The sequence below is a fragment of the Pseudopipra pipra genome, chromosome 1 (genome assembly GCF_036250125.1).
Source record: "Pseudopipra pipra isolate bDixPip1 chromosome 1, bDixPip1.hap1, whole genome shotgun sequence".
NCBI classification, from domain to species: Eukaryota; Metazoa; Chordata; class Aves; order Passeriformes; family Pipridae; genus Pseudopipra; species Pseudopipra pipra.
Genome location: NC_087549.1, coordinates 125,243,714 through 125,271,404, shown reverse-complemented (window position 1 = coordinate 125,271,404; position 27,691 = coordinate 125,243,714). Strand labels below are relative to the sequence as shown.

Genomic DNA, 27,691 nt, shown 5'->3' with positions numbered 1-27,691 from the left:
GTGTCAGCAGTGTGCCCTCACAGCAAAGGTGGACAACAGTATTCTACCCAGTATCAACAGAAATGTCACCAGCAGGTCCAGCAAAGTGACCCTTCCTCTCTATTTGGACACTCCTAGAGTCCTGTGTCCAGTATTGGTCTCCCTACTATAAAACAAATCCATCTGGAAATGAATGTAGAATATCCAATTCCACCACAAGGGATGTTGTGCCAAAACAAAATACATCCATATAATGAAGCCACATACTGGCTATACTGGCCACCAAGAGAAGGGTAGATTTAGAAAGGTTGTTGGTGCTCCCAATTAATATTCTGACCCTCTTTTATGTGACTGAGAAGTAAAAAACAATTTTTAAAAGTATTATCCCCTTCCTCCACTCCTTGATGCTCATCTTTATCTTTAAAAATATACAAGCAAGAGCAGTAGTCTCTACACACCTACCACCAACATAATAAAAGGCATCTACTGCCTAAGCACTGGAATCTGAAGAAAGAGCTACCAACATTGTATTCACTGATTTTAATACTTAGGGGGGGTCGTTTTGTTCTTTTAATTCCAAGACCTCAACCAGTGCCAGCATCATGAACTAGTTACATGCTTGCAATGATCACCTCTACACTATATCTAATTTCTCTTGTCAAAAATTTACTGATAGTTCCCCAACATTTTTTACAAGTATGCAGTACTTTTTAATCAGCATTGTAATTAGCAAAATATAAAACAAAATGGATATAAAAATAGAAGAACTTCAAAGCAGAGTATGCACCATAAAGAAGCAGTTTTCAGTACACAAATAACAAACAGATCCCAAGCTGCAAACATAGTACATTTTTAAGAAACTTAAATCCATTGACAGAATACTAGCACCTTCCTCCAAAAACTGTGGTGTTACTCCACTGCTTCCTTCTCAAGTTTAAATTCAATAAAGTTCTTTGACTGTCATACATGTTCTCCAGTTACAAAACAGAGAAACTCTGATACAACCACTATTTCACTATAAATTCCCAGTGGTCTCTGAGAGTACATCCAAACTCCAATAAGGCCAAATTTCCTATGAAGCATACTTACTGGGTGAAGACAAAAATAACCATGGAAACAGCTGCTATACAAAATGACATAAACCTCTATAAAACTAAAGTAAGCCTCAAAACTTCCAGTTCCTGGCAGCTGTTTTTCTGGACAGAATATCATCCAGTTGCATAAAAAAAAAGCAATATTCAAGGAAGACTGCAACTTTAATAAGCAGCTGATGTCTAACTCTTGGCAGAATGGACAGTGCCAACACAAAAAATCAGCACTTTGAGGGTATGGCAAAAAATGTCCTTACTGAAGAGTGGGGGGAGTGTTTAAATATTATTGTCTTTTTCCAATGGGAGAAGTGTAATGGGAATATAATAAAAAGAAACCAAATCTTCCCCCCTCATGTATTTAATATCCTCCTTTCCTAATCCCTCTTCCAGTTCCTATTGCTTGTGTGCTTTACCCACTCACTTCCAAGAGATATTTGCCTCACCATCCCTTTTGGGAAGGCATACTTGCTTTGTGCATGGCCTTCATGGTCCCCCCTATGCACTTCTGCCTTTTCCTGAATACTGTTACTGAGAAAACCATTGTCTGCTGCCTGTGCAACCCTGAGAAACTTCACAAGTTTTATCAAGTGATTTGCTACAGAACACTGCTCACAGGCACCACAATGTGTAGCTCAGAAGCAAACAGGTAAGTGTAAGTAGGGTGGAGCCTCCTACAATTTCTTCCAATAACCTGTTCCATAACCTCTGTCCATCTGACCTCTCTATGGAAACAAAAAGTCTGTTGAGCATCCTAAATGAATCTTTTAGCCTCAAGTAGTCTTCTCCTCTCTTACAAAAAATCTAGGCCCAGAATCACCATATCAGCTGGATATCTCTCAGGTGCATATACTACCTCTCCCACTAAGACGCTGAAGAAGGAAAGAAAGCATGAATATCTACAAATAATGTTTATGTAGAGGGACACTTTTATGAACTTGCTGGAACACTTCATTCTCAAACATCAGGGCATGGAATATTCCAAGATATTCCAATGAATTTGAAGTGGGAGAGGGAAAGGAAACCACAGAAATGGTGCAAGCAGAAATGCTTGCCACTTCAAGATAATAGACTGAAACTAATTATAGATAAAACTAATTGAGTCATTTGAGTATCCAGCTCTCAGGGCAAGTTTACAGAAGATATCTAAAAACTTGAATCAATGCCACTTGGTCAAGAACAAAAAAAGAAACCTCACCAAAGTGGAGCTACCAAACCTTACTCATAACTTTTTCTGGAGTCAGAGATACATTCAGAAGTCACAGAAGGACTGATGACATTCCCTATTTTCAAAAGGACGGGAATTATTTTGGATATTGATTCCCTTTAGATGTACACAGAAGGAAATGCAGAATAGCACTACACACTCCTCTAGCACTGGACTGTGCAGCTGTTGATTTGGCACCTTCTCCCTTGTTCCCACCCTCGTATCTCTCCAGAAGGTTGGCTCACTAAGGCAAAAGAATGCAGTTGCTGTTTAGCTGCTAGACCTGATACAAGAAGAGTCAGACCAGCTTGTGCCTGGTGGGAGGGAGAAACCCTCTTTAGCAGCAGCCCAAACCAGATCCAGTCATGTCAAACATGAAGTGGCACCCCTAGCATCTCAAAATCCTTTATGCATGGAGGATATCTAAAGAATGACTATCCCAGTGACCGCAGCAGGAAAACAAAGATAAATATATAAGGAAAAAAAATAAGGAAGAAGGAAATACACAAGAACAACAAGTAATAAACCAAAGAACCATACAGACAGCAAGGTGGAAGTATTCATAGACTAACCCAGGTATACTATTCCAAAAAGCAACAATGCAATTATTTTGATCACTGGAAAACAAAAAAATGTTTTGCATAATGCATCAAAAATTAGAGAATAAGAGAAATAGGAGTTATGGGCAATTCTCTAGAAATCTAAGGAGAAAAATTAAGAAGAGTGCAAGTATCATGTTATATTAAGATTATTAAAATAGAAAAATTATTTAAAATAGGAAACAAAAACGTATGAGTAAAATAAAGCACAATTAAAAGTACCAGTAATGGGCAATGGCAGACCATCATTACTTGGAAAAGTCAATAAAGGAAAATAACCAATAAAGTAATGGAAGAACTTAGAAACATTTCTAGATATATTGTTTGCTGTTGGTGTCACTCTTGCTAATTCATAATATTCTCAAGAATTTTTTAAGCAGTTGTAGTAGTACAACTGTCAACTGAAAGACAGAAGACCAATACCATTTAAAGTCCAGACCTTAAAACCAACATGAAGAAATAAATATAAAGCTTATTTCAAAGTTTTAGGTACATATGCAAATCAAATTAATGCAAGCATGAAGCACTAGCCTAGTGTTGCGAAGAAATACCTTCTTACCAAAAAAAGAAAATTATATTCATAAAAAACAATTTTTTTTCCATAAGAATTTTTAAATTTTATAGAATAAACAAACCATATTAATTACTATTTCATTATATGTACCATCAGATTAAATCTGTAATTCAGACATTAAATCACGAGACTTAAAATTTCCATACTATATGATTTTACTTTACAAAGTTGATGACATTTCAGTTTGTTAGCATTGTGACCAGAAATACTAATTTGAGTATATAAAATATAAAAAAGTATGTTTCTTCCACATATGTTAGAAGAGGTTAGATACCTCAATCAAATATACTCTTCAATAAAAATTAAGATGTCTATCAATAAGAAATATGCCAAGATATACTGAGGGAAGGGAACCACTCACATAGCTTTTTAGAAAAAAAAAGAAAAAATTAAAAATAAGTCACACATCAAAATACAGATGTGATTTTCAAGCACAAATAGTTCCTTCAGTGGATAAGGAACAGATATCATTATTACTGATCCTATTATTTTCAAAGTATCACAAAAATAAAAAAAAATATTTTTATACAGAAATAAAAACATGTTTCAAAAAAGTAAGCTGATACAATGTTATCAAACACTACAACAGTTGGGGAAACTGAAAATAAACAAAGTTTCGAGTTATTATAGAGGACACGGAGTGCAAAGGTTTAAGTTGGCCTCACATAGGAGGAAGGACTGAAGACTCAGAGACTGCAGCAGCAGCTCAGCAACGAGCAAGGCTCCCTCATCTCTCCAAATCAAACAAGATCATCTTGACAATCAGCAAGGCTTTAAAGCAACCACTCCTTCTACAGTTACACTGGTTGCATACTTGTTTCCCAAAGCATGTACGCCACCAGATTTTCAACTCACCCTGCAGCCTGAAATGCCAAATGCTGAATAGAGGGTGACTGGGAACATCACACGTTTGTTCCTCATTGCCTTCAGTACCAATTAAGAGGTATGAGAGAAATTATCCCAGGTCTGAGGCACTGTTTCATAATCAGTGGAACTGCTGAGGTGAGAATTTCAAGATTCTAGAGTATTTTCTACTTGGCCTTGTCTAACAGCACTGACTGGAAGAGTGGAAATGCAGAGCATCCTACAGGACATGTAGCAATTCAAACTTCCTGCTCAAGTTCGTTCCCTTACATCACAAGAGACAGCCTAACCTGCACTGCTTCAGAGGCACCAGCAGAACGTTGAGTACAGTCATTTCTTAGAATTGCAAAAATATACAGAAGAACAGGAATATGTGATCTTAAAATAGTGACATTTATGAAATAATAGCATTCTGACACAAACAGATTTGATTAAAATAGAACTCGGATCACTCCGTTCCTTGAAGAAGCAAGGGATTAAGGGAAGAAAGGCAGAGGAACAGACATAAAAAATAAAAATAACACTGTAACAAATGCACAACTGCATTTAGGCAGTTAATACTCTTCAAAGTACATTCCCAAACTCATGAACATTCTTGGAGAGAAAACGTGCAAGGCTCATCCTCCTACCCAAAACTCCAACTACAACAGGATACTGAATTAAACATTTTAGACATCAGTGGTACCTGAGAACTTTTAACTAGGCCACATTGGCCCTCACTGGGATAAACACAGTGCTGTTTTTAACTGTGAAATAAAAAATAATTAAAAAAAACCCAAATCACAGTTCTTGAAATTTAATATTTCTGATTCTCAAAAGTTCTTCCAAGTGAAGTTGCAGAAAGGACACCATGCAGCCATTTGAGGCATGAAGGGATTTAATGGGAAGCAAGCCAGAAGAGACAAGTTTATCTCCTCCTGCTGGCAACTAGTGGACTGACAAACTGGTGAGGCTCAAAACAAATTAGCCTTGTGCTCACTCTCTGAGAAACACGCAAAACAGCAGGACTGAACAAATATCAGTGTCACTGGTAAAATAGTTTCAAAAAAAAGTGCTGTACTAACTGCTATGGTCCAACTCTGTATTCTGACCTTGGAAATCTCTGATTTTTCATAGAATCCCATTTGAACAAAGCTAGTAACAAATCCGTAGGACTTCTTAAATGTTTGTAAAATGCCAATTAAAATACAGTAATAAGTTTGACTCACACTATTTTAACTGTATAACTGAGATCATGTCCCCTTCGACACAGAAAACAACATAACTTCTTCAGAAAACCATCTCAGCGCTCTGACGATTTTACACAACTCCTGCTTTAGAATAATTGTGATCTTTAACAGGTATTCCCAAACTCTGACAGGGTAGGAATTGATCTCTCATGCAAAACAAATCGCAGTTATAAAAGGAGTCCCCCTAGCTGAACATAACTGTCAACTATGCTTACTCACGTTAAAAATAAACACCCATTTCACCTCATACCTGTAAATCACAATTATGCATTTATCATTTTAAGGTATGATACTATAGAAATTATGTAAACAAGGTTGGAGTGCTCTTGCTAAAGCTTGTCAATATGTTTACTTCATGAAATAATGCCTCAGGTTTTTAATTCAGAAATCAGACATTACTTTGGCAGGGGGAGAAGAACAAGCAGTTGGGCCCAAGATCACAGTGACTTTTGCTTCTTGAAGCTTCTTTCTCATGTAACTGCAAGTAACAATTGCAATTGATTTTTCTATCATTTCAGCCTTGGTATTCGCAGCCAAGCAACGGGGGAAAGTGCTAATGGGACTTCTAAATATTAATTCTTTAAGTGGTGCAAATAACTTAGATATAACCCCAATGGTTTCTTGTTTCTAATAATAGCAATTCTCTCAATGCTAGTTCAAAGGAAAACATGCTTTGTCATCTTTGTAAGGGTGGGGAGAAAAGGACAAACATATTTAAAACAGAGATAATTCCCTAGAGTGCAACTAGACCAAGGAAATCATCATGGAGCTCCTTCAGCTATCTAACCAGACAAGCTATTAGTATTTTTATTGAAGTAAGGAACTTCACACTATTCTTCTTCCACACAGCTTCGGGGAATGGTCCAGACTGATATTTTAGAGTTGTTGCAGAACTCTGCATTCAGTCTCAGCAGTTTAGGCCCAACTGTACACTCTAAGAATAGTCCTGAGTGTTTAGACACTATCTTTTACTAGTAGCCAGCAAAATATTTAAAAGCAAGTACTTGGAACATACAACAACCATTCTTTTCAGAAGATTAGTTTTCTTAATTTTACCATTCCTCACATAATTTTAACTGACACTTTACAAAATATGGAGGTATTAAAAGAGCTGCCATAGCAACAATTAGGGACAATGCAGACCTCAATTACAAAATATACTGAAGGAGAAAGAGGATTTTTACTCCCAAAGGCTTGCAACTCATGCTCCCACTAGATCTCATCTAGCAAAATACTGTCACTAAAGAAAGCCCCAGCATACAAGTTTCACAAAAGGACAGAAAACTAATTTCTTTCAGCGCACCGATAAATCTCTACACATTTGAAGCTGTCTACCAGCAGAATATAGTTCAGATACATGAAGTATCCAAGCAATTTGCCACTGCCATGTATCAAGGAAAAGAAAAAGACAGAAATGCTACAGTACATCATGCAGTTAACTGTGTTCTGTGTCTTTCAGAGCTGGACTAACATACATTACAATGTGCTACTGTTGCAGGAAGGCTAATTCACTATTATTCTAAAGCAAGTTAAAACAAGCTGCTCAGTCAACCTTTATTCTTAAAAATCAGGCTAATTTACTCAGTTTTGCTCAAAAGCAGTTCTCAATGGCTAGTATCACAGACTAACAAAAAAAGGTTTGTTAAAGAGCTCTTAAAATGTAGATTGTTTAATGGAAAGGAAATACTGCATGTAGTTAGTGAATTATCTTGACAGATGGCAATAACAAAAAATACTAACACGTCAGAGCTCATTTTGCATGGCTCACTTTTAGTTGTGGATACAAAAAAGTTTTCCTACTTCATCAAATTTCAAAAATCTTTCCAACCATCACTGGTACTGCAACAAGGTACCCTTGCTAAGCTGAGAATTAAGTTGTCAAAAATTTAGCTGCTGATAAATTCTGAAGAAAGTCCTCACTAAGCATCTCAAAGCAGTTTAATGAGTAAATGCAGGAAAAAAAAAGAAGAAATCTACTCCTCACTTTACATAAAGTGCCTTCTTCAGAGGTAGCATGGGCTGCAAATGTAGACAGCATCGGCCATCGCTTTGAGAGACATTCTAAAACTTCTCGTAAATTAAGTCAAAATCCTTTTGAATGTTTGTTCCCATCAGAATTTAAGACACTATTGACCACCAAGAGCCAAAGTGGTAAAACACCAGCTGCATCACTGTAGTCAGGGCAGTACAAGAGGCGAGCAGGACAAAGATGATTGTCCGAAAACACAAGAGACAGATCACTGCAACTTGTGCCCATCATGGCCTCGTCAGACAAGAAAGTGCTGAGACAGTAAATCACATGGAAACAGGCCACACTGGGTCTTGAAAAGCAGAGGAGACATCTGATGAACAAGAAAAGGGGAACAAGTGAAAAGACACAGAAAGGCCAACGCAGCAGACTAGGGAAACACTCACTTGCAGCAGGACTTGGAATGCGTGCAGATAGAATGTATTCAACATGATTGCAGAAATAAGTTTTGGTGGCCAAAATAATGAAAAATTGAGAAATGGCATTTGCTAAGTAGGCAAATAAGTGTATGAGCTTGGCATCCAATGACATGATTTCTGAATGCGACTAAAATAAGATGGGCAGTAAGGGCCAAATAAAAAACACAGTATTTTTTTTCCTGCCAGGAAGTGCGATCTTCCCCTGAAATTACTGATTACAAAGTCCTAACTCTAACTGCATCCACACAAAACTGAAATGAATCTGCTAGGGTCTGCACACATGGATACAGTCAAAGGATGTAGGAAACTGACCTTGACAAACTCTAAGTTATATTTTAACTTCATGATAACAATACATGTAGAAACTGATTGTGCCTTTCCTTCATGCTTAAATGTATTCAAGAAAAAATACTGTCTACATTCTTAAGTTATAAAACTTATGGATATAAATTTTTAATGGCTAAAAAAAAAAAAAAAGTAGAGTGATCTTGGTTATTCTAGACAGTAGTAAACTAGACGAGGCCACAAAAATCCAGCACCAAAAACAAGTGCACTGTTTGCAGTCCACCACACATTCCATTTCAATTTTCACATATTAAAAAAAAAAAAAAAAAAAAAAAGGAGAAGAGGAGAAATACATGTATCACTAGACTTGAAACAATCTGCATCTTTGTCCAAAGTCTGGTCACTGTTCATGTTTTAGCTACCAAGTTGCCACTGGAACACCCAAAAAAGTGTGCTGGAAAAGGACTCCTCCAGTTCACATCAGGCAGGTACTCCTGACAGGCAAGAGCTGAAGAACTCCCTACAACTGCTTTTTAAGCAAGCAAAGCCTGCAATTTTGCTTAAAATTTAAAATCATGTCCTTGGCAGAGACAAGCCTGGAATACTTTACCCTGAAGCATTTTGTCTACAAATAATTTATATACAGGAACTAGAAAGACATCAGAATCCTCCTGACACCAAGGCTAAGTATTATAACTCGTCATCACACATGTAATTACTAGGTTTTACCTCAAAAAGCCAATGGATCAAGTGTCATCCACACTGCTATCCACACTATAGCAGCATTATTAGAAAAAAAAAATTCAGTTCCCAGACAATAAAGTGTCTTGGATAGGCACACAGAGCCATCATCAAAAGGAACAAACAGTCCAGTATGAGGCACTGACCCAGAACGTTCTATGCCACCCTTAAAATAATCTAAATTACTATGGCTAATGCTTACGCGTCACACTCACCAACTCTTTTTAATGGACATTATTAATCTTGACCACCCACCAAATACCCTCAATGCAAAAATAGGTCATGTATTTTTACAGGTTTAACTCACTCCACAAATTTTACCCTCCTGGGGAAATCTGAGAGCTCGTGGCTCTACAGAACCACTTTCTTAATGCCCTAAAACTTTTAACTGATGCAAATTGAAAGGCAGAGGACACTTTTTACTGTCGTTCAGGAAAGCAAAGCTAAATTTTTCAGGTGTCAGAAAGCAAGCCTTCACCCTGAAAGACTTAAGACAAATAATTTTTGGATGAATAACCTTCACTGGAGGATAAAATGGCAAATTATAAAACACGGGTAATGCAATCATCATGTTGGAGAAGTATTTGCACTCCAGACACCTTGCTGACACAATAAAAATAGAAAATTGATTGGTCTTTGTAGAGGAAAATAGAAAACGGGGTAAAGTCTCATTCCTAGCAACTAGAAAGCACTGGCAGATAGTACTGCCAGGTTCCCCCTTTTAGAGTGCCTTTGGACACAGTAGACATTTCTGGCCCACGCTGATCCTCAAATACCTGCTTGCCTCACAGCTGAGCTGCCCGGCTGCTTCGGGACGGAAACCCCCCACTGGGGAGCGGCGAGCCAACTTCTAATGATTACCTACTGCCACGGATTCCTGCGAGCACAGCCGAGCCGCCCGGCTTAAGCCCTCCAAGGAGAAAGCAAACACGGAGCCTTCACGAAGCCTCCCCGGAGGAGGCCAGAGGGGCTGAAGCCGGAGCGGGTGCGCGGGGCCCGGGCGGGGGCACCTCCCGGCGCGGCCCGGAGCCCAGGCGGGTTCCCCCCCAGGTGCGCTCCGCTCCTCCAGCCACGGCCCCGCCGCGGGGGATCGCGGGGAGGACGGGCCGGGCCCGGCCCAGCTGCCGCACAGAGCGGGCACGGTGCGCCGCGCTCCACCGCGGCGCTGGAGAGCCCCACTCCCATCTCGCCCTGCCTGGAGAGGAGGCAGGGTGATAAGAGGGTCCCGGCGCTGCCCTGGGCGAGCCGGCCAGCGCCTCTGCCCTCCGCGGCCAAGGGGGAGGCTGCCCGCCGCCCAGGCAGCTCGGAGGCCCCGGCGGGCGGCAGAGCCGCGGCACTGAGCGCTGCCCGCCCGGGTGGGCGCAGCGCCGCTCCCCGCGCTCCCGCACCCTGCCGGCAGTGCTCTTACCTCTGTTAACATTATTATCCCGCTGCGCTGCGGCGGCGCCTCGGCGGCTCTAGCCCCGCAGCATGGTGAAGCCTGGCGGCCGCGCGGAAAGTTACCCCGCACCCCGCGGGGAGGCGAGGCGAGGCGAGCGCCGCCAGCCCCCGCCGCCGCCCCGCTCAGCGCCCGCCCGCCGCCGCCCCCGGCACCGCCGCCACCCTCGCAGCCCGGTCCGGAGCGGCCGCCATCTTGGGACGGCTACGTGCGGCGCCGCCGCCGCGCCCCGCCCGCCGTGCGGGGCCGCCCCTGCCGGGGCCGGGCTTCGCTCCCGGCCGGGCCGAGGGAACCCACCGACACCGCTGGCCCGCGCCGGGGTCCGGCCGCGGGGCACAGAGCTCGAAACGCTATCGTCGAAGGCGCTCTGCTGCATGTTGGGTTGTTTTTTTTTTCCCTATCTCCCTTGGTGTGATCTGTCTCAGAGCTCTTCGGTACCAGGCAGCTGTTCTGCGGGCGCTAATCGAAATATTTTCTTAAATTTCTGACCAAGCAGCATGCCTCTCATCCATCAGTGACGTATACAGTATTGCGCGTCGTTCCCTGCTGGAGATGTTAAGAAAGAGCACATGTCCTGCCTGGAGCACATGTCCCATGGGGAGCGGCCGAGGAGGCTGGGGTTGTTTAGCCAGGAGAAAAGGAGGCTCAGGGGAGACCTTATCCCTCCCTAAAACTACTTAAAAGGAGGTTGTATCCAGGTGTGGGTCAGCCTCTTCCCCCAGGCAACTAGTGATAGGACAAGAGGACATATTTCTTAAGCGCCATGGGAGTTTTAGGTTGGGCATCAGAAGAATTTCTTCACAGAAAGTGTGGTTAGACATTGGAATGGGCTGCCCAGGGAGGTGGTGGAGTCACTGTCCCTGGAGGTATTCAAGGAAAGACTGGAAGTGGCACTTAGTGCCATGGTCTAATTGACATGATGGTGTTTGGTCATAGGTTGGACTCCATGATCTCTGAGGTCTTTTCCAACCTAACTGATCCTGTGACTCTCTGAAAGAGACTTCTGTAAGTCTGTCACCTACAGTGCTGTTAAGTAGTGGCATATAAAACCACATCTCCTCAGAACCAGAGCCATGCCTGCCCCAGCCCAGTGAGCCCTGCTCCCTAGGCAACGTGCCCCCACAGCTCAGTATTTGAATACATGGAAAGATTCCTGTTTGAAACTTGTTGCTCTTTCTTTAAACATTGATCTGTGGGGTTTCGGTTTTTTGGCTGCTTTTAAACTAGACTTCAAAATTATAAAGTTAGCCTTAAGTGTATTAGGAGAGTAGAAACAAGATGGAATATTTTTTTCTGCATTGCCAATAATACAACATGCACACCAAAGAAATAGTAGTGGTTATCAGGAAAGATGGAGGAAAAGCAACACTACTATTATAATGTGAAGAAACCCAACCTTCTTCAATTGCAGTGTTTCTTGTCTCTGAGTAAAAGAAAAAATCTGTTTCCTTGCAGAAATGTGAAGCACATTAAGCAGGTCTTAAGGCTGGTGGGTTTTGTCAAAGTTCTGTAATTTTCTCAGGGATTGTTAAATACTTAGAACTTCAGGGTTACCTACTTCTTAGTTCAGCTGTTAGTCATGTGAATCAAAAACAGCAGACCCTCAATATTCATACTTGTTTATTTCCTATTCTAAATAATAAAAAGTACTTTTCTAAGTATCTAATATGCTTTGTACTTCTGAGTCTATATTTTGGAATGGTTTATGTTAGCATTACTCCTTCCTCCAGGGTGATCCCTCAGAGAAAATCCAAATCTCACAACACACACAACTCTAAACAATAGGCTTGACAGTAACAGAACCAAGCAGTGGTTTTGCACATGGTTTTTCACCATCTTGATAAATTAAAAATTGTTCAAAAACATTAAGCAATGGGAACTGTAAAAATACTAAATCCATTGTATTGCTTTGGTCCCCTAACATTTTGAAGGTGCTTATTTGGAAGACAGTCATATTTGTACACAGCTGTGGCTCTGTGTTCATGGCTTTCGTTACACTTCAGTTCAAGCAGATAATGCCCTGTGCTCAGATCTGTGGTAGAGGAAACCCTGAAGGTACACATAAGATAGCACAGTGGTCAGTAAACCATCAGTAGTGTAATTATGCAAAAACTTCAACATGTACTTAGCTAGATAGAAAATAGAATCAAAATACTTAAAGCATCTACTGGTCAATAAATACGTCCTCTGGGCAAGGCACAGTACCATGAACTGATAAGATAAATTACCCAGTACATAAAATGTAAGGAGTAAACAGGAGGTAAAAATCTCATTCTATTTATCAATATATGTAAATGATAGTAGTTGAAACAAAGTAATTTTCTAGCAAAAGAAACTGTCTCTTGGCACCATATTTCTTTACCTTGTATGTTTAGACATAGCAGTTAAGGTTTTCAAAAGAAATAATCCCCTTTGAAAACTTTTTGCAAAGCTGTATATATCCTGTGTGCTAGATGTAAAAGAAGAGCAAATGTTATGCAAATATACCAGCAAGATGAAGTCACAATTTGTACTTTGTACTTGAGTTTGCCTCTACTTCTGCTTGGGACTTGGCAGCCCAACAGTATACTAGTCTGGGAAGCACCTTTCATTCTGGTACTGCTGGAATAAACCTACCAATGCTTCTACTGAAAACTGTTCTCTGATTTTACACCAGTCAGCATAGCCTTAATATTATTCAAAATTGTTACTAATGGTAGAATGCTTTGTTCTAATTTTTGGTCAATAGCACCTCAACTTCAAAAGGGAAAAGCAGTGTAATTGCAATAGCAGGAATGAGGCTTTGAGGAAGGACTGAACCACATAAAGGTAGACCCAAGGCAGAAGAGGGGGAAGCATCATAAAGGAGAGGTGAGAAGAGGCAGCAGATTGGAAAGATGATATGAAGGACTTCCTGAAAAACTGCTGGGAGTAGCATAAAGGAGGAAGAGAAAAGAAAGCTACAGTTATGTTGCCTGTTCCCATTCTTAGAATAACTGAGAAATGTACAATTATTTTTCCCCGGGAATGAGAGTTTTTTCTAAATTAGTATGAACAGGTCTGGAAACAAAGCTTCAACAGAGACTGAAAGAATTATCAATGGTAGGCCATAAGCACTAGAACACTTATTTGTTTCCCTGCCCCCATCTTCAAGTGACAATAAAGCTATTAGACTTGACAAGTTATCCATAAGAGAGTTTTATCCATTTTATCTTCATGCATTCATTCCATACAGCTATGGACTGGCAGTGCAAGAAGCCAGCATATTAGCACGAGTGGAGCAGCCAAGTTAGCACCACACTCATCCAGGCAGAGCAGCACGCACCTTATTTTTCATGTCACTTCCACAAACCCGCAAACATGGTGTGAAGAACTGTGTTAGGGCAAGTATTTATATCTGTAGTCAAATGCAAACCTGGCAGAAAGTTTTTGCACCCAGTCCTTAAAATACTCACAGAATTTTTTTCTCTTAGGCCTAGACAAATGTTTAACTCAACTAGGAGTACCCAAATACTGATGGCTGCAAATACATTCATATTTATAAAACAACTACCTTTTGCTAAACATCCTGGTGGTCTTTGCATTCATTACAGTTTTCACTGTCTATAAGCAAAAAGAGTTGTCTGATGGTTTAGATCCACACTTTGAAATCCCACTGCAGCCAATGGAAGCTGTGGGGCTATCTACTGAAATGATGGATGAATGCAGCATTAAAATCTGAAATACAGCAGGAGGAGATAGGGATAGCACCATCAGGCTCTACACCCAGAAGTTTATAAAGATTTTTAAAGTAAAGCATAGCAAGTGCACTAAGTTAAGAGACAAAAATATAGTTGTGAGGAGGCGGATGCAACACACAGAAGCAGAGGCACAAGCAAGATAGAGCAATAAAAAAGCAACTGTGCCAACTTGCAGCGAAGAACAAAGGAGCACAAATTATTTTCCAAACCCTGAAAGGAGGGCAGTTCCACAACCTAAATAACTGTTAGCTCACTAGCTTATGAAAAATGAAATCAGTGACCTAATTGCCCTAACAATAACCTCTGAAAGAGCAGTAACCTGCATTTGGAGAGCAAATACAAGAAAACAAGGGAAGACTAAGGAAAGGGGAAACTACGGCAGGGTTGGGGAAGGGATGGACTGAAGGAACAACAGACCAATTTTGCTTTTCTAAGCAGTTTCATGAAAGTGGCTACAAGACTGTTTTTAATGTCATCAGCAAGCCTGAACTTCTGTGTCTTTCTCTACAGTCTAGAAAGATTTTTTACAGAATTATTTCTGAATACTGTAAATTAGTTCTGATTGTCCATAACACCTGACGTAAACCAAAAGTTGTCTTCAGTTCTCTTGTTTAAGTAGTTTGTAGCTCAGACTAGTTTGTAGCTCTGGTTGGAGTTCGCATAGAGTTGTTTAGTTTGGGATTCACTTTTTTGGGGGGGCAAAGGTGAGGTGAATTTGTAGCATTAAATGTTTCAAGTGTAAGTCTTTACTGTTTAAAAGCAATTCTCTGTGATTGCATTCTAATACATTTCAAATAAGATCACATGACCCCAAAAGTCTACCTAGTAATGTGACTGAAAGGGGAACTCAAAGCATCTTTTATGTGTGAAATTTGAATATTCCGTTATTTCAGGATGTTGCCAATTCTAAACTTTTTGGTCTGAGCTGCCTGATCAGAAGTTTTGTTTCTGATCAGGATCACAACTGTATAATTTCCAATTAAAGATTTCACTTTATGTTTTCTCAACACTCACCTGAGATGCAGCACAGACAGAAAATGCAAGGGTACATATGTGAGAGGGCCATTTGAAACATTATACTGTGAATGTTGGGCGTTTGATAAATAATTCCTGAAGAAGCATCAGCTTTAATTCCTGCTTCATCATTTGCAGTAAGGATGCAGTATCTCCCCAATGTTCATGTTCTCAGAATTGTTTACTGGAGGCTTAAATTTCTTTTAAAGCTTCTGCCAGCTTACATATCTTCACTGTAGTAAACTTTTTGCTATTCAAACAGCTGTCAGCAGCTAGACAGACACTGTTTCCCTTAGCAGCTTAATCCTAGCTGTCTAAGTAAGTATTAAATGATATTTTTAATACAAAGAAAACTCTTCCAAAATTACACTGGTGTCTTTTTCAGAAGTCTATCATGACATGACTAGAGTCATGTCAGAATTCTAACATAGATGTTAGTCATCAGCTGCTTAGCTTCTGGCTGGGGATTTTCTGTGAAAATAATGCACACAAATAGAAGGCTTCCTATGCTATTTGTACACTGCTAATATAAAGGCGAGCAAGATAGAATACAACAAACTGTTTAGAAAAGACATCTTAATTCTTAAAATTCCTTTGGAAGCAACCAAAGCAATTCTTTATCTGAATGATACCGTAATTTGAAGATAAAGCTGTTAAATGGAATTTTTAGTCTACATTGTGGTAAATGATTCTCCTCCTTTCAAGCAGGTTAAGACTCATGAGAACATGTCTGCGGTTTAAAGATATTTCTGTTGCTCTTCAGAGTATTCGCTGTTACCCATGCTTGACCTGGTATCAGCAAATACCTGTTGCAAAAAGGTTTGTCTTCTGAGATTTCAACCCTTGAGAGTATCTAGCAGGTAGATCAGCCTTTGTGATGGGCCCCCAGGTCTGAAAAGTACCTTTTCTTGGTATCCTCTCAAGCATACATATATGCATTTTTAGAACATACTGCAAACAATTTGTGTACATGGCTTTTAGTTTTGTTTGGTGATGGAGTCCTAGTGGACTCAGTTTATTTTTCTGGTAAGAAGAATTTGTTTGTATCATTATATCATTGTTATCCTTCCAGGCATTAGGTGTATATCCCAAGCAGGTGTTTGGGCCTCAATTTTACATAGTGATTACAGTGATACTGATGCTTTGATTAAATGTTACAACAATACAGAACTTTGCCAGTGACTTAAGAACAAAATTAAGCTATTCAGTGGCACGGAGAACACAAAATGGGTTATAACTAAAACACTTTGGTAGGAAATACTCAGTTAATAAAACTAACAACTAGTAAAAGGAAGACAAATAGAAAGCAAAGTTATTCAATATGCATTAAAAAAATTTAGCATCATTTACCATGTTTGTATTCTGCAAAATTGGTGTCTATTGTGTACTCTTTACATAAACCCAGATGAAGATATCATCCTGAGAAGTCTGAGAAATCTGGCTAACTGTATTGTAGTTAAGACATGGTATAAGAGGTCCTTAGTTAGGAAATACTTTAAAAAAAAAAACAAAAACTGAGCAGAGGGGAATTAGAAGTGATTCTAAACTTTCTTTTTTTTTTTTTTTTTTTTTTTTAGGTTATGTTTTCCACTGAATCCTAAATGCCTAATCCATAAGCAACAAACTTTCTAAGAGAGTTAATCTGCTTATAGGGGGTGGATGTGGGGGAGAAAATGAGAAGAACTGAATAACCAAGAGCAAAATAAATATTGTCTGCAGTATCAGCAACCTCAGGTGTTCAGAGCCATTAGCGAAGCTCTAAGAATCATGTCATTGGAACTGTAAGTTGTTTAAATTTTCCATGTCTCCTGAACCCCTAAGAAGTAGTCAAGTCATATTTTCAGGCTTTGCTTTGCAATCATAAATGCTACAGACTCTTTTAAAAGCTTACTTCTTACCTTTCTTCCCTTGTGCATCACTGATGTTTGCATCTTTTCTCTGTGTGAAGGGCTTTATTAGTGCTGTATATACTCTCAGGGTTGAAGCTTTAGTCCTTCAAGGCCACTTTGTAAGTTGCCTTCACTCCTCTGGTTGGTTGTTTTGCTGCCCACTTACAGCAGTTTGTTTATAACACATACTGATGCAAAAAACCTCTACAAAATGTAGAGATTTAATTTAATTCTTGGAAACAGCCACAATAAGTTCAACTCCTGAAATGAAATGCTGCTTGTAATGCATTAGGAAGAGGACAACACAGAGGAGTACAACAATCATTGCTTATTTGAATGGCATTTCCTCTGGTTTTGTTAAAAACAGAATACTCTCCCCTGTGTACTTTACAACACAAGTCAGTGTCTGCTCCCCTGAAAGAGCATTCAAAACTGCTCCTCTGTCAATGCCAAATTGTTTTTCATGTATTACAAGGACTACGAGATCCCTCCTTCTCCAGAAAAACCTGTTCCTCAGGCACTCCTCTTCCTCATAGTTAGACACATAGTCAGAGAGGCCATTATGAAGAATCTTTAACTGAGTAGATTTTATGAACTCATTGTGTAGTTGACTAAAGATTTGATACCTCTAATTGTTTCCGTGGTTTGTTTGCTTTATCTTCGATATTCTGTTTTACTCCTCAAATTCTTCACAAGTTTGGTTTTTTGCTTTTTTTCCCCTAATGTTACTTTTTGGAAAAAAAAAGAAAAATCTTTCTGATTGTGTGCGTTCTTCCTTCACTTTACAAGAGGACTAATTATCAATTGTCCATTTCATAACTTTCCTCCAGCTCCCAAAAAGACAGGCAGGTTTCTCCACAGTTTATTGTGAAAGAATTGGAACAATGTATGCTTTTGACATGACGACATCAGCAATACATCTAAGGTCATGAAGGATCAGTAAAGGCATAATCTTAAGTATGCTTTTGCAGAGTGACTCACATGCCTGAGTATTAATTCTTGCAGCAAAGGCATATCCTAAAGTAGGATGGTGAAATTTTCTATATTAAATTCTACCATTTCCTGGTAATTCCTGTTCTCTCTTAAAATAGTTCTTCTGGAAATGCCAACTTGAAAAGGATTTGTAAGCCTAAAATGCATGTTTTGTTTTTCCCTTTCTCTTTGATGTCAGTGGGTTTAACAAAGGGTATCACTTTTTCTTCAGGCTGAGAATACAGTACTTCAGGCTTATTTATGTCCCATATTACAAGCAGTACAGATACTGCAGTCAAATCATTGCCTTATATTAAACCAACAGTACAATCCCATGGATTTTATTTGGAAACACTGAATATAATCATCACTTGACCCAGACTACTCTGGAGTCAACATTGAGATTGCAAAGTGACAGACTGAGCTAAAATCTCTTAAACAGCTATGCACAGGAGTCTGCAATGCAGTTTTGAGTTGAAATTCAGATCTGCTTAGTCATCATACTGATAGGAGATTTTGGATTTATACAGATAACTGCTAGAAAAAGCCTAATTTACTCCAAACTCACCAGTGTTTTGAAGGTGAAAAGAGAAATGAGGAAAAATGTGTTCTGTCCAAGTCTGATACATTGCTGCTTTTAAAATTGTTATTTTGAATTTTTATTCACCTATTAAATTTTAAAATTGCCAGATAGGAACAATACTAGATACCTCAAGTTCTTCCTCAATACATGATGCAATTGAAAACTTATGTAATACCTTCACATGTTTCCAGAGTTGAAACCCAAACAGCACCTAGTTCTCTAATTTAAGTTGCAAATTATCTGACAAAAGTGACAAAGAGCAAGGCTGGAACAGAGATTTTCCAGTTACAGAACATAAATCAACTGCACTACATCTTTTCTTGCTCCTTTCTGGAGCAGTCCAATGAACACACAGCTAGAAAATCTATCAGGAAAAAGAAACAAAACTAAGCTGGAATAATATACTTATTAAGCAAATTTAAGATTAAAAAAAAAACAAAACCAACAAAATTACAGTCCCATCTACATCCAGCTGTGGAAAATAAACATCTGCCCTCCAAAGTCCAGTGTACATCTTCATCCATCTGTACTTGCTCTGCTAACTCAGTGCCTTTTTTTTTTTATTTCTTTTTGTTCCTCACCCTGCAATATCTGGAGATAATATTTTACTTCCATTCTTCCATTTTCATAGAGGGAATATACTTTCCCCTTCTTTTCAGCTCCTAGGTCCCTGGTGTGGCAACACCTCTACATTCCTTACAGAAATACTCTCTTTCTCACAGCTCAGCATAAATATGGGCTGATGTCTTCTGCTTAGCACCTGGGGAGAGAACCATCCCAGGGGAGTGAGCAAGCTCCAGGATTCATCTGTCTTCTGCCCCTCCCTCAAGCCAGAGAGCTTCTGTCTCTGAGAATATCTCCGAGAATGTGCTCTGGGATAAGGCTGATGGTAGTTACCAAAAGCATTTCTGGGTCTAATATTCTCACTAATGGGGAAAGGGTATATTTGCTCTGTAACTTTAAACTGTATAGCTTTTCAGTAAGTATGAAATAGCTTTAAATAGAAAAATCAAATAGAGTTCACCGTTACAGCAGGTCCTGTGGTTGGTTTTGTTGCTTCACCTACAGCTGCCATCTGTGAAGGCATGTGTCTGAGCCATGTGATGATGAAAGATTCTGCTGTAGGCAAGCAAGTTTTTGTCCTTCCTCTTGGAACAGAAGAGCTTAGTTATGTGAATCCTAAAGCCTTAGAAAACCAGAGAAGTAGAGAAGATGCATTTGTTTTCTGATACAGATAACCCCTTGATTCAAACCCCTCTATCTTTGATACTAATGCTCTAAGCCCTCAAAAACTTTTGCATCTCTTAACTTCACTGCTGCAATGACTTTTATAATCACTCAATGCACAGAACTAACACAAACATGTTAAAGTGTCTGTAGGATTGTGACCAAAGTACATTTAGATATCTTCTGCCCCCTGTCTGCTAATTAGGATTGGGTAGCTCTATTGTGAACCATGCTCCACAAGCAGATTAATATTTCAAAGGACATCATCAGTCTTCTTCTCCAAAATCTGGTGATTTCCAGAACTCGGAAATCACTTTATCACTTTGGCAATCTGTACCCAAAAATAACTATAAAGAGACAGAGCTTTGTTCCGCAAGGACATTTATTTCTGGGATGATAAGGAAAAAGACCTTTCTTACCTTAGGTGAGAGATGAGAGTAGAATTTCATTAATTCATTGGGATGCACATAGCTAGGACTGAACTAGTTACACAGAAGTTGTCAAAGCCTTTGTAAACTCTTTCTTAAACCTTTACATTATATCTACAGAAAGTTCATTTGTGGAATGAATTACAATGAAGTGGAATGAATCTAGAATGAACTGGAGTTATGCACTGAAGCTATCCACAGAAGACTTTCTGGGTTTTTTTTGGAGTTAGCACACTCATCATGTATGTAAAGTACACAGCTGCTGATTAGAAGATTGCAAAAGGGATGCAGAAAGTCTTTTTAAACATATAGAATGAAATAGTGTGAGTGGCATTTTGTGATTTGTTTTCCAATTAGGAACGACATTTAATTTTAAGAGTTGAGCTGTTTTTAAGATAACATTTTGTTGGTTCAGGTGCATATGCCTCTTACTATGATTACTGATTGTAATTCTCGGGATTTTAGGCAGAGAGAAGGCCACATGGTCCCTTGTGTCTCTTTTCAATAGTCTCAATTTTAATGTGTGAGACTACGCTTAATGTACAGAAACACAACCCCAAATTTATTTTTGGTTCCAGTTTTTATGTATTCCTAGATTATTAAGGAAAATGTAGGTTTTAGATCTTCACTGACTCCACTAGTATTGGAAGTAGACCTTTCTCTTCAAGAAGACAAAGGGAAAACAGAGCTTGTTATGCAGACTATAAACTGTCCTTAAGTCAGTTTTGAGTTATACAGGCATTAGCATTAATTTGAGTTTTTTATATTGAAATCCTATGGTTGAACTAATAAAATGTACTTTTTTCATAATAAATATTTTAAGTTGTTTAGCTAAAAAAGGCAAAAATAACAAGGAAAATTCACTTTTTTTAAGTATCCTAACTGTATGAAATGCTTCACAGAAATAAGTAAAACTACATCTACACTGGTAACTTGCAAATAAGAGGCTGCAGCAATGGCTACACACTCACAATTAACCTGACACAAACTGACTGTCTCCTTCTGTGTCCAGCTGCTCACTCCCATCATCTTTCTTAGTGCTGGTACAAGCACAGAGGCTTTCGAGCAGCCACAGTCAGGCATGTCAAGCAGCACATGCACCCATTTTTGCATGTAATCTGCAGGATTTAATCAAATTAAACAGATTGTATAATCATGACCTGATTCTGCAAAACTGTAATTTGAAGTTTTGCATCTTAAAGAACTACACATATTAATCATGTTATAGCTTATATGATGCTATGCACAAAACAGGAGACCTATGGCAAAGAAATCTATTTCCACTTCAGTAGGGTGCAGCTGACAGGAGTACTGTGGAAAACTGTGAGGAGGGAATTAGTAGGTCGGATGTGTGCTTTTTATATAATATCAAAAATAGGTGTGCCACGAAGTAAAAAGAGGAAGGATAAGGAACCAGATTATTTCCTGTTTTGCTTTTAGAAAATTGTTTACTTTGAAATGCTTGCATGTCTTTAAAAAATGCTTTAAGCAAACTGCCTAGATTAAATCAAAACAATAATTATGATTTCATGAGTTATTCTGTATCTTTTAGTACTGAGGCTTTGATCTCTGACATGCTGTATTATATTAGTGCTTATTACAGACCACCATGTTACTTGACAAATAGGGAATCTTTCCTTACGCTGGGACTTGCATATACTCAAAGTATCTTGCTGGGACTATAAAAATTATCTTTTTTTTTTTCTATATAAGCTTAATGCTATAGTTCAATTTTGTTTTTCATGAGCAACAGGGAAATTTTCCAAACCAAATAGAGTGCCAGCCTTTCTTTATGTACTTGCTGTTGTATAACATGCAGATTACTGCTGAAGGGTGTGTTTCAAATTGTAGTTTCAAATTTGTTTTTATAAGATAACAAAATTGCCTGTGTGGGCGCAAATGTATGTGTGTGACTGCTGTATGCATGCACGCATGCATGTTTATCTCTCAGTTTTCCATTAATGCCTTCGAGCCCTTTGGCTAATTCCAACAAAATTAACTTAGGACTGTAGCTCTAAAAATAATTATGTTCCTACAAGGCTTGGAAAATGGCCAAGTAAAATAAGGAAATCTTATCAGTGTACTGGTTAAAGGAAAAGTTGTCATGTAAGTGCATACATTATTAGATAGTAGAGAATCCACCTTGAGGACACCCTGTATAAATATCTCATATGTGGAAAAGAGGGACTTTCTTGGCTTATGCCTAAACTGGATGATGCGTGTTAAAATAAATTCAATATGCGCAGCTATCTGGTTTTACGTCTTCTTTCTTTACCAACCTTGGGAGTGTTTCCAAGTCCTCCATTCATGTGCAGCCTTTGATGTTCCAGATGGGAAGGCCCTGGAATACCCAGCTTCATGAAACTACTTGAAGAGTTATAAGGGTACCTGTTGCCTCCATCCAGCCCGTGTAGATGTTTGTTGCCTGCAGACAGCAGCACCAAACAGGCAGAGCCCTCCTGCAGGAACATACATCCAACCCTGCTAACTTGTCTTCTATCCTCTAGGATCCTCTATGGTGTGTGGAAATACACCATTCAGATAGATAACTGAAGTGTCTAAAGATAGATTTGCAGAAGCTTTTCACCCCATTTTCACCTGTGAAATCAGAGGCCAATATCCATGGACTAGCAGAGACTTGGTGCTGGCAGCCACCTTTAAAGGTCTCCAGAGCACTAGATCTCATAGCTTAAAGGAATTGAAAGGGCAAGAAAATTTGCAGGGTGTGCTCCACTTGATACTTTACAACAGTTTTGTTGTTTGGGGTTTTTTTTGATTGTCTGATACTTCCAATCCAAATACTATATGGCCAAATAAAGGTTTATCCTTTCTCATTAGTCTCATGTGTGTCTACGGTACTTTTGTCAGAGGTCTAGGGCTTACATTATCTTGATTTTCTGTTAAAATAAACAACATACACACACACACACAAAGTTTCTTAGGTTTGCAGTCAAAGAGAAAGCTTTAGGAAGTGATATAGTAATGAAAAACAAATAAAACCAAAAAGCCCACAACCTCACACTTATAATAATAATCTAAGATTTTTTGTAGACCAGTTTTATGATTCTGACTCAGGAATTGGTATGTCCTTGTATATTAATAGTCTGTCTTAACTGGACAAAGAAGTTAAGGAGGACATACAGAACACCCATAGCAACAGCAGTACTACAGTCACGTACTCCTTTCAGAATTCTTTTTGTTTGCATAGAAAAGGAAGAGGATATAACACTAAAAAAGTGTTCTAAGTTGTAATTTGGTCTTTTCTGGTTATTCTGCATGCAAATATATTCAAAATGCTTGATGAAGTACTAAAGATTCTTCTATATGAAACTGCATTTAATGTAGAAACTGGGAGAAGAAGAGATTGATTAATTGTTTTTCTTACTTGAATTGATGGGCATTGATTTCACAATAGATTTTCCAGGTTCTGAAATCCTAAGAAAATGTAAGGACAACTATTTACCTCTTTTAAAGTAATTATGGAGACATTTGGGGAAGTAATCATCATCCATGCATGAAACTATTGCTTTAAAGGCAAACACCAGTAGCTTTTTTATGTAATGGTGTATATATATATACATATTTAGTAAAAATTTGGAGGCTTTTATGTAGCAAGAATTTGGAAGCTTTTATGGAGTTTAGGATCTTTTATGGAGCTTTTTGGGAATGTTGGTATTTCTAAAATATTTTACTATAGAAACTTGTATGGAACACCACTGATATATAAACCAGAGTCTAATTATAAACTTTAAATATCTGTGGATGCATTCCATAGTTCAATCATAAAAACATATTTATAGGCAAATTGTTTTATAACTACATATATATATTTAATACAAAGGCCAATATACACAATGTAGAAAAGTTATCTGATTAAAGGTACAGTTTCTTGTTATTTTAGTTAAGGTATGAGATTTCAAAATAAAATTATTGAGGCTCCTGTAATGTCTTTCTACAAGACTTAGAATTATAAAACTTAACATTCTTGGTAATTTTAAGTTCAAAAATTACTTTTAAACTCTAGTTATAAATGATAAGAAGAAAAATAATCTGCCTTAAAAAAAGGAGATTAATACTAAAATGTGGTTTTCAGTGGATTTATGATCTAGTGATATACTCTTGCAATAATCCCATGTTGCCCCAGGTCCATGTAGCACACTCATTTCAGAACTCTGGTCTTTTCCAAGACCTTTGCTGGCTCTGTCCCTACCAATATCTCCAATGTCCACCATGATTTGCAAATATAACCCAAATACCCCAGCACCCCACATATCCTGAATCTATCTTAATTTTACTTGCTGTCTGTATGGTATGAGTAGCTCAGTTACACATGTGCTGGCTGGCCAGTGTATGTAGATCAGCAAAGCACTTCTACTTAATAGGATGTTAAATGTTTCCATTCTTTATGTCTTTCTTCTAATGAACATTAGTAGCAGCTCTTTTCTCTCTCTAGGTGTCATTTTTTTTCACTGAGGACATATACCAGCTATGAAACCTCAGTGTTTTTGTGGTCACTAATGCTACTGGGTTCCAAGCTGCCAGGAAGAGAACTTGAAGAAGAACCATTTCATAACCCTCATTTTCTGAGGGAAGTGCACAAAAAAAAAGAGAGCCAAAATTCAAGTTTAAAAAAGATCACAGTGTCTTCTGACTCTCTTTTGCATTTTTTCATAGTGGTTTTAACATAAAATCCATGAACAATTATAGAAAAGTAATTCTGAGCATGATCTTTCTGAAGCCTGTGGATTTCAGCCTGATGCATTGGCTCCTAAAATGATATTGGTTAAAGTATATGATTCTGAGCTGCTAAAAAGTGGGAAAACAACAGAAGCTGAAGAAGAATGAACCTATGAATCAATATGTCTCATGTGAAGACACATCATATTCCCTGGATAAGTATTCCAGGATGACCCTTTACTCTATGGCATATAATAGACTAGGCTGCCATTTCCACAGTCGTTTTGCCATCCCTAGATTGAGAGTACTGGGTGTCACTGATGAGCATTTCAGTTGTGAGGCTCATTCTACATTGTCTCTGTCAATCCAATTATAATTATGTTTATTCATGAAAATCTGTAGTAGTTTCTGGTGTTCTCCCAGGCTTCTAACATTAGTTCAGGAATACCGTAAGATTCTTTATTTTGCCAACTTCATAACAATCTGTCTGAATTTCCTCTTAATCACATTATCTTCTTTCTTTTTCCCATATAAGGCCTAAGAGATCTAATTTAGTGTGTTACATCTTCCACAGCGATGGCTCTACCTTTATGCTTTGCTGAAAAACTGACTAAAAATTAAAAATAAAAACTCATACAATCAAATAAGGTGTATAAATTCATGAAGTTATTTAAAAGTCATAAAATATATCTAATGCAGTTGCTATCTGTCAGACAGCCAGCCATGTCAAAACCCACACTTCTTATAAAATTTGTGACAAAATGTTTCCAAGAATTACTGTATTTTATTCATCACAACAACTGCCTGGTACAAAGTCTCTTGAAGATTAAAACCTGCATTCTCTGATGCAATACAGATCATAACTAATGGGAAATAAGTATTTTCTCCAGTCTTTGTCCCAGCTGGTGTTACTAATGTTTATAAACTTATACCTATGTTCAGTGGCCTTTTTAGGATAATTCTCTTTCTGAGAGGATTTCAGAGGCGGTCTGGTTCTTTAATGATATCAGCTGAGCCACTCAAAGCAACATTTTTGAGTTCTTTTTTTTCAGCAAGGGTGACTGCAATTTTGTAACCAGAGGAATTCTTATGGTGAATGAAGACGTGGCTCATGTCAGGGCTCCAAGTGCACAAAGAGGCTGCAATTGCTGTGAGAGGCATCACCTGGGACTTAGACCCACACAGCTGCAGCCTCTAACCCAAGATCTTCATTTAAGCTCTGTCTTCTCCCTTATTTGAAACTTAAGACCCCTACTATTGACTGTAAATGGGTGCAAAACTATGCCAAAACTCAGTTTTCTCTGTGTGCTATAAACCTATTCCTTCTGAAACCCTCTTTCTCAACATCTCAGAAGAAAGTTAATAAAACAAGTTCCCTGTCTAAAAGTCTGCAACTAATTTATTGCTTGATCTAAGTTCCCACAGTAGCATCTGAGAAAAGAGAAGAAGGAGGGGTGGGGAAAGCAAAATGAGTAAAATAAGCAAAAACATGCTTTGCTAGGAGAATCAAAGGCACTGGTTGCTCCATTGGGTTTTAAAAGGTCTTATGTGTTTTTTCACTTACCTCCCAAGTGATGTTGGTTTTATACTGGGGTTATGACTTTTATACTGAGGCTGTGAATTGTCATGCTGATCTGTCTGCCACGTGTAATTCTGCAAGAAGTGTTAAAAAATCATAGAATGGCTTGTGTTGGAAGGGACCTTAAAGATCCCATCCTGCTGCACACGCGTGTCTCTGCTATGGTCTCTGCTAGCATCCTGTGGTGATGCTCAGCAGGGCCAGCAGCCCAGAGCATGGCTGCAGGGTGGGAAATGGGGCTGTGATTCAGCCTGCTCCTTCCAGTCCTCCTACTCCACTTCAGTGGCAGCTCAGGCACCCTTATAAAGACTTTTTATTAGTTTTAGTTTCTTTTTTGTCAGAAGGTACAATTTTTACCAAATAAAACCATCAGCTATTAACTGATACCATTTTCCTGATGGGTGCCTGGAAAAACAGGACTTAGCTTGTGAAATTCAGACATAAGAACTACTTTCCTCAAGCAAGGTCTTTATCCAAACTAATCCTGCCTCTCTATCAGTACTTTGTGTATACATTAATAGTATTAAAATTTCTGAAGAAAGTCTGTAAGGACAATCAGGTATGTGTTTGCATTCTGTGTGTTCTTCATTGTGAACTTATCTCTTAGCCTATTCAGTGACAACAGAAATAAGAGCAGGTTATTAACTGCTGCTTTTTTTTGACCTCTGAATTGCAATACAGAGGGTTTCTGCAACCAGAGGCATGTTTAGAGTGAAGCAGCATCTTTCTTCAGTGCAGCATTATCTCCAATATCACTCATGTGATTTCAGTGGTCCCAGATGAAGTTGGCAAAGCATGTGACTAATGAATCAACTCAACTGCAGCAAAGCAGAATTATTAGGCAGGTAGAAACATGAATATTTGACCCCTTCTTTTGTCTTCTAAATGGGACTGAGATTCAAAATTCCAGACAGTACAGGTCATAGGTTGTGCTTGTTCACATTAAAATTGGGTCATTACAGTTTATTTTTATACCTCCTATTTCAGTGGCTGCCTGGACTACTAATAGAGTAATAGAGAACCCAGCCTCTGCATAGATTTAATAAAAGAAAAACAAAAAGGTGATCAGCTAGAAACCTAAATTTTGAAGGAATTAAGTTGTCGGAATGAAAACAAAGTATGATTTTTCAAATGTTTTTCAGGGCTTTGAT

The 27,691-nt window shown here is 38.6% G+C and overlaps 1 protein-coding gene and 1 long non-coding RNA gene across 5 annotated transcripts in view; one reads left to right on the top strand and one right to left on the bottom strand.

Annotated features, from left to right (window-relative positions):
* Nucleotides 1–27,691, bottom strand: part of SNX13 (sorting nexin 13) — a 119,519-nt gene that overhangs the window by 57,090 nt on the left and 34,738 nt on the right. The window contains exon 1 of one of the 4 annotated variants that reach the window (XM_064675786.1): nt 10,423–10,660. The exons of 1 other annotated variant lie outside the window; for it this stretch is intronic. In XM_064675786.1, the coding sequence (XP_064531856.1) occupies nt 10,423–10,434 (12 nt within the window). In that variant the 5' untranslated portion in view covers nt 10,435–10,660. Of the gene's footprint in view, nt 1–10,422; nt 10,661–27,691 lie in introns of those variants that run through there. 2 more of the 4 variants (XM_064675776.1, XM_064675797.1) reach the window with 2 other exon arrangements.
* LOC135424511 (uncharacterized) lies at nt 10,651–22,533 on the top strand. The gene is made up of 3 exons (XR_010435256.1): nt 10,651–10,824; nt 16,763–16,966; nt 19,352–22,533. It is a non-coding gene; the product is annotated as an uncharacterized LOC135424511 (long non-coding RNA).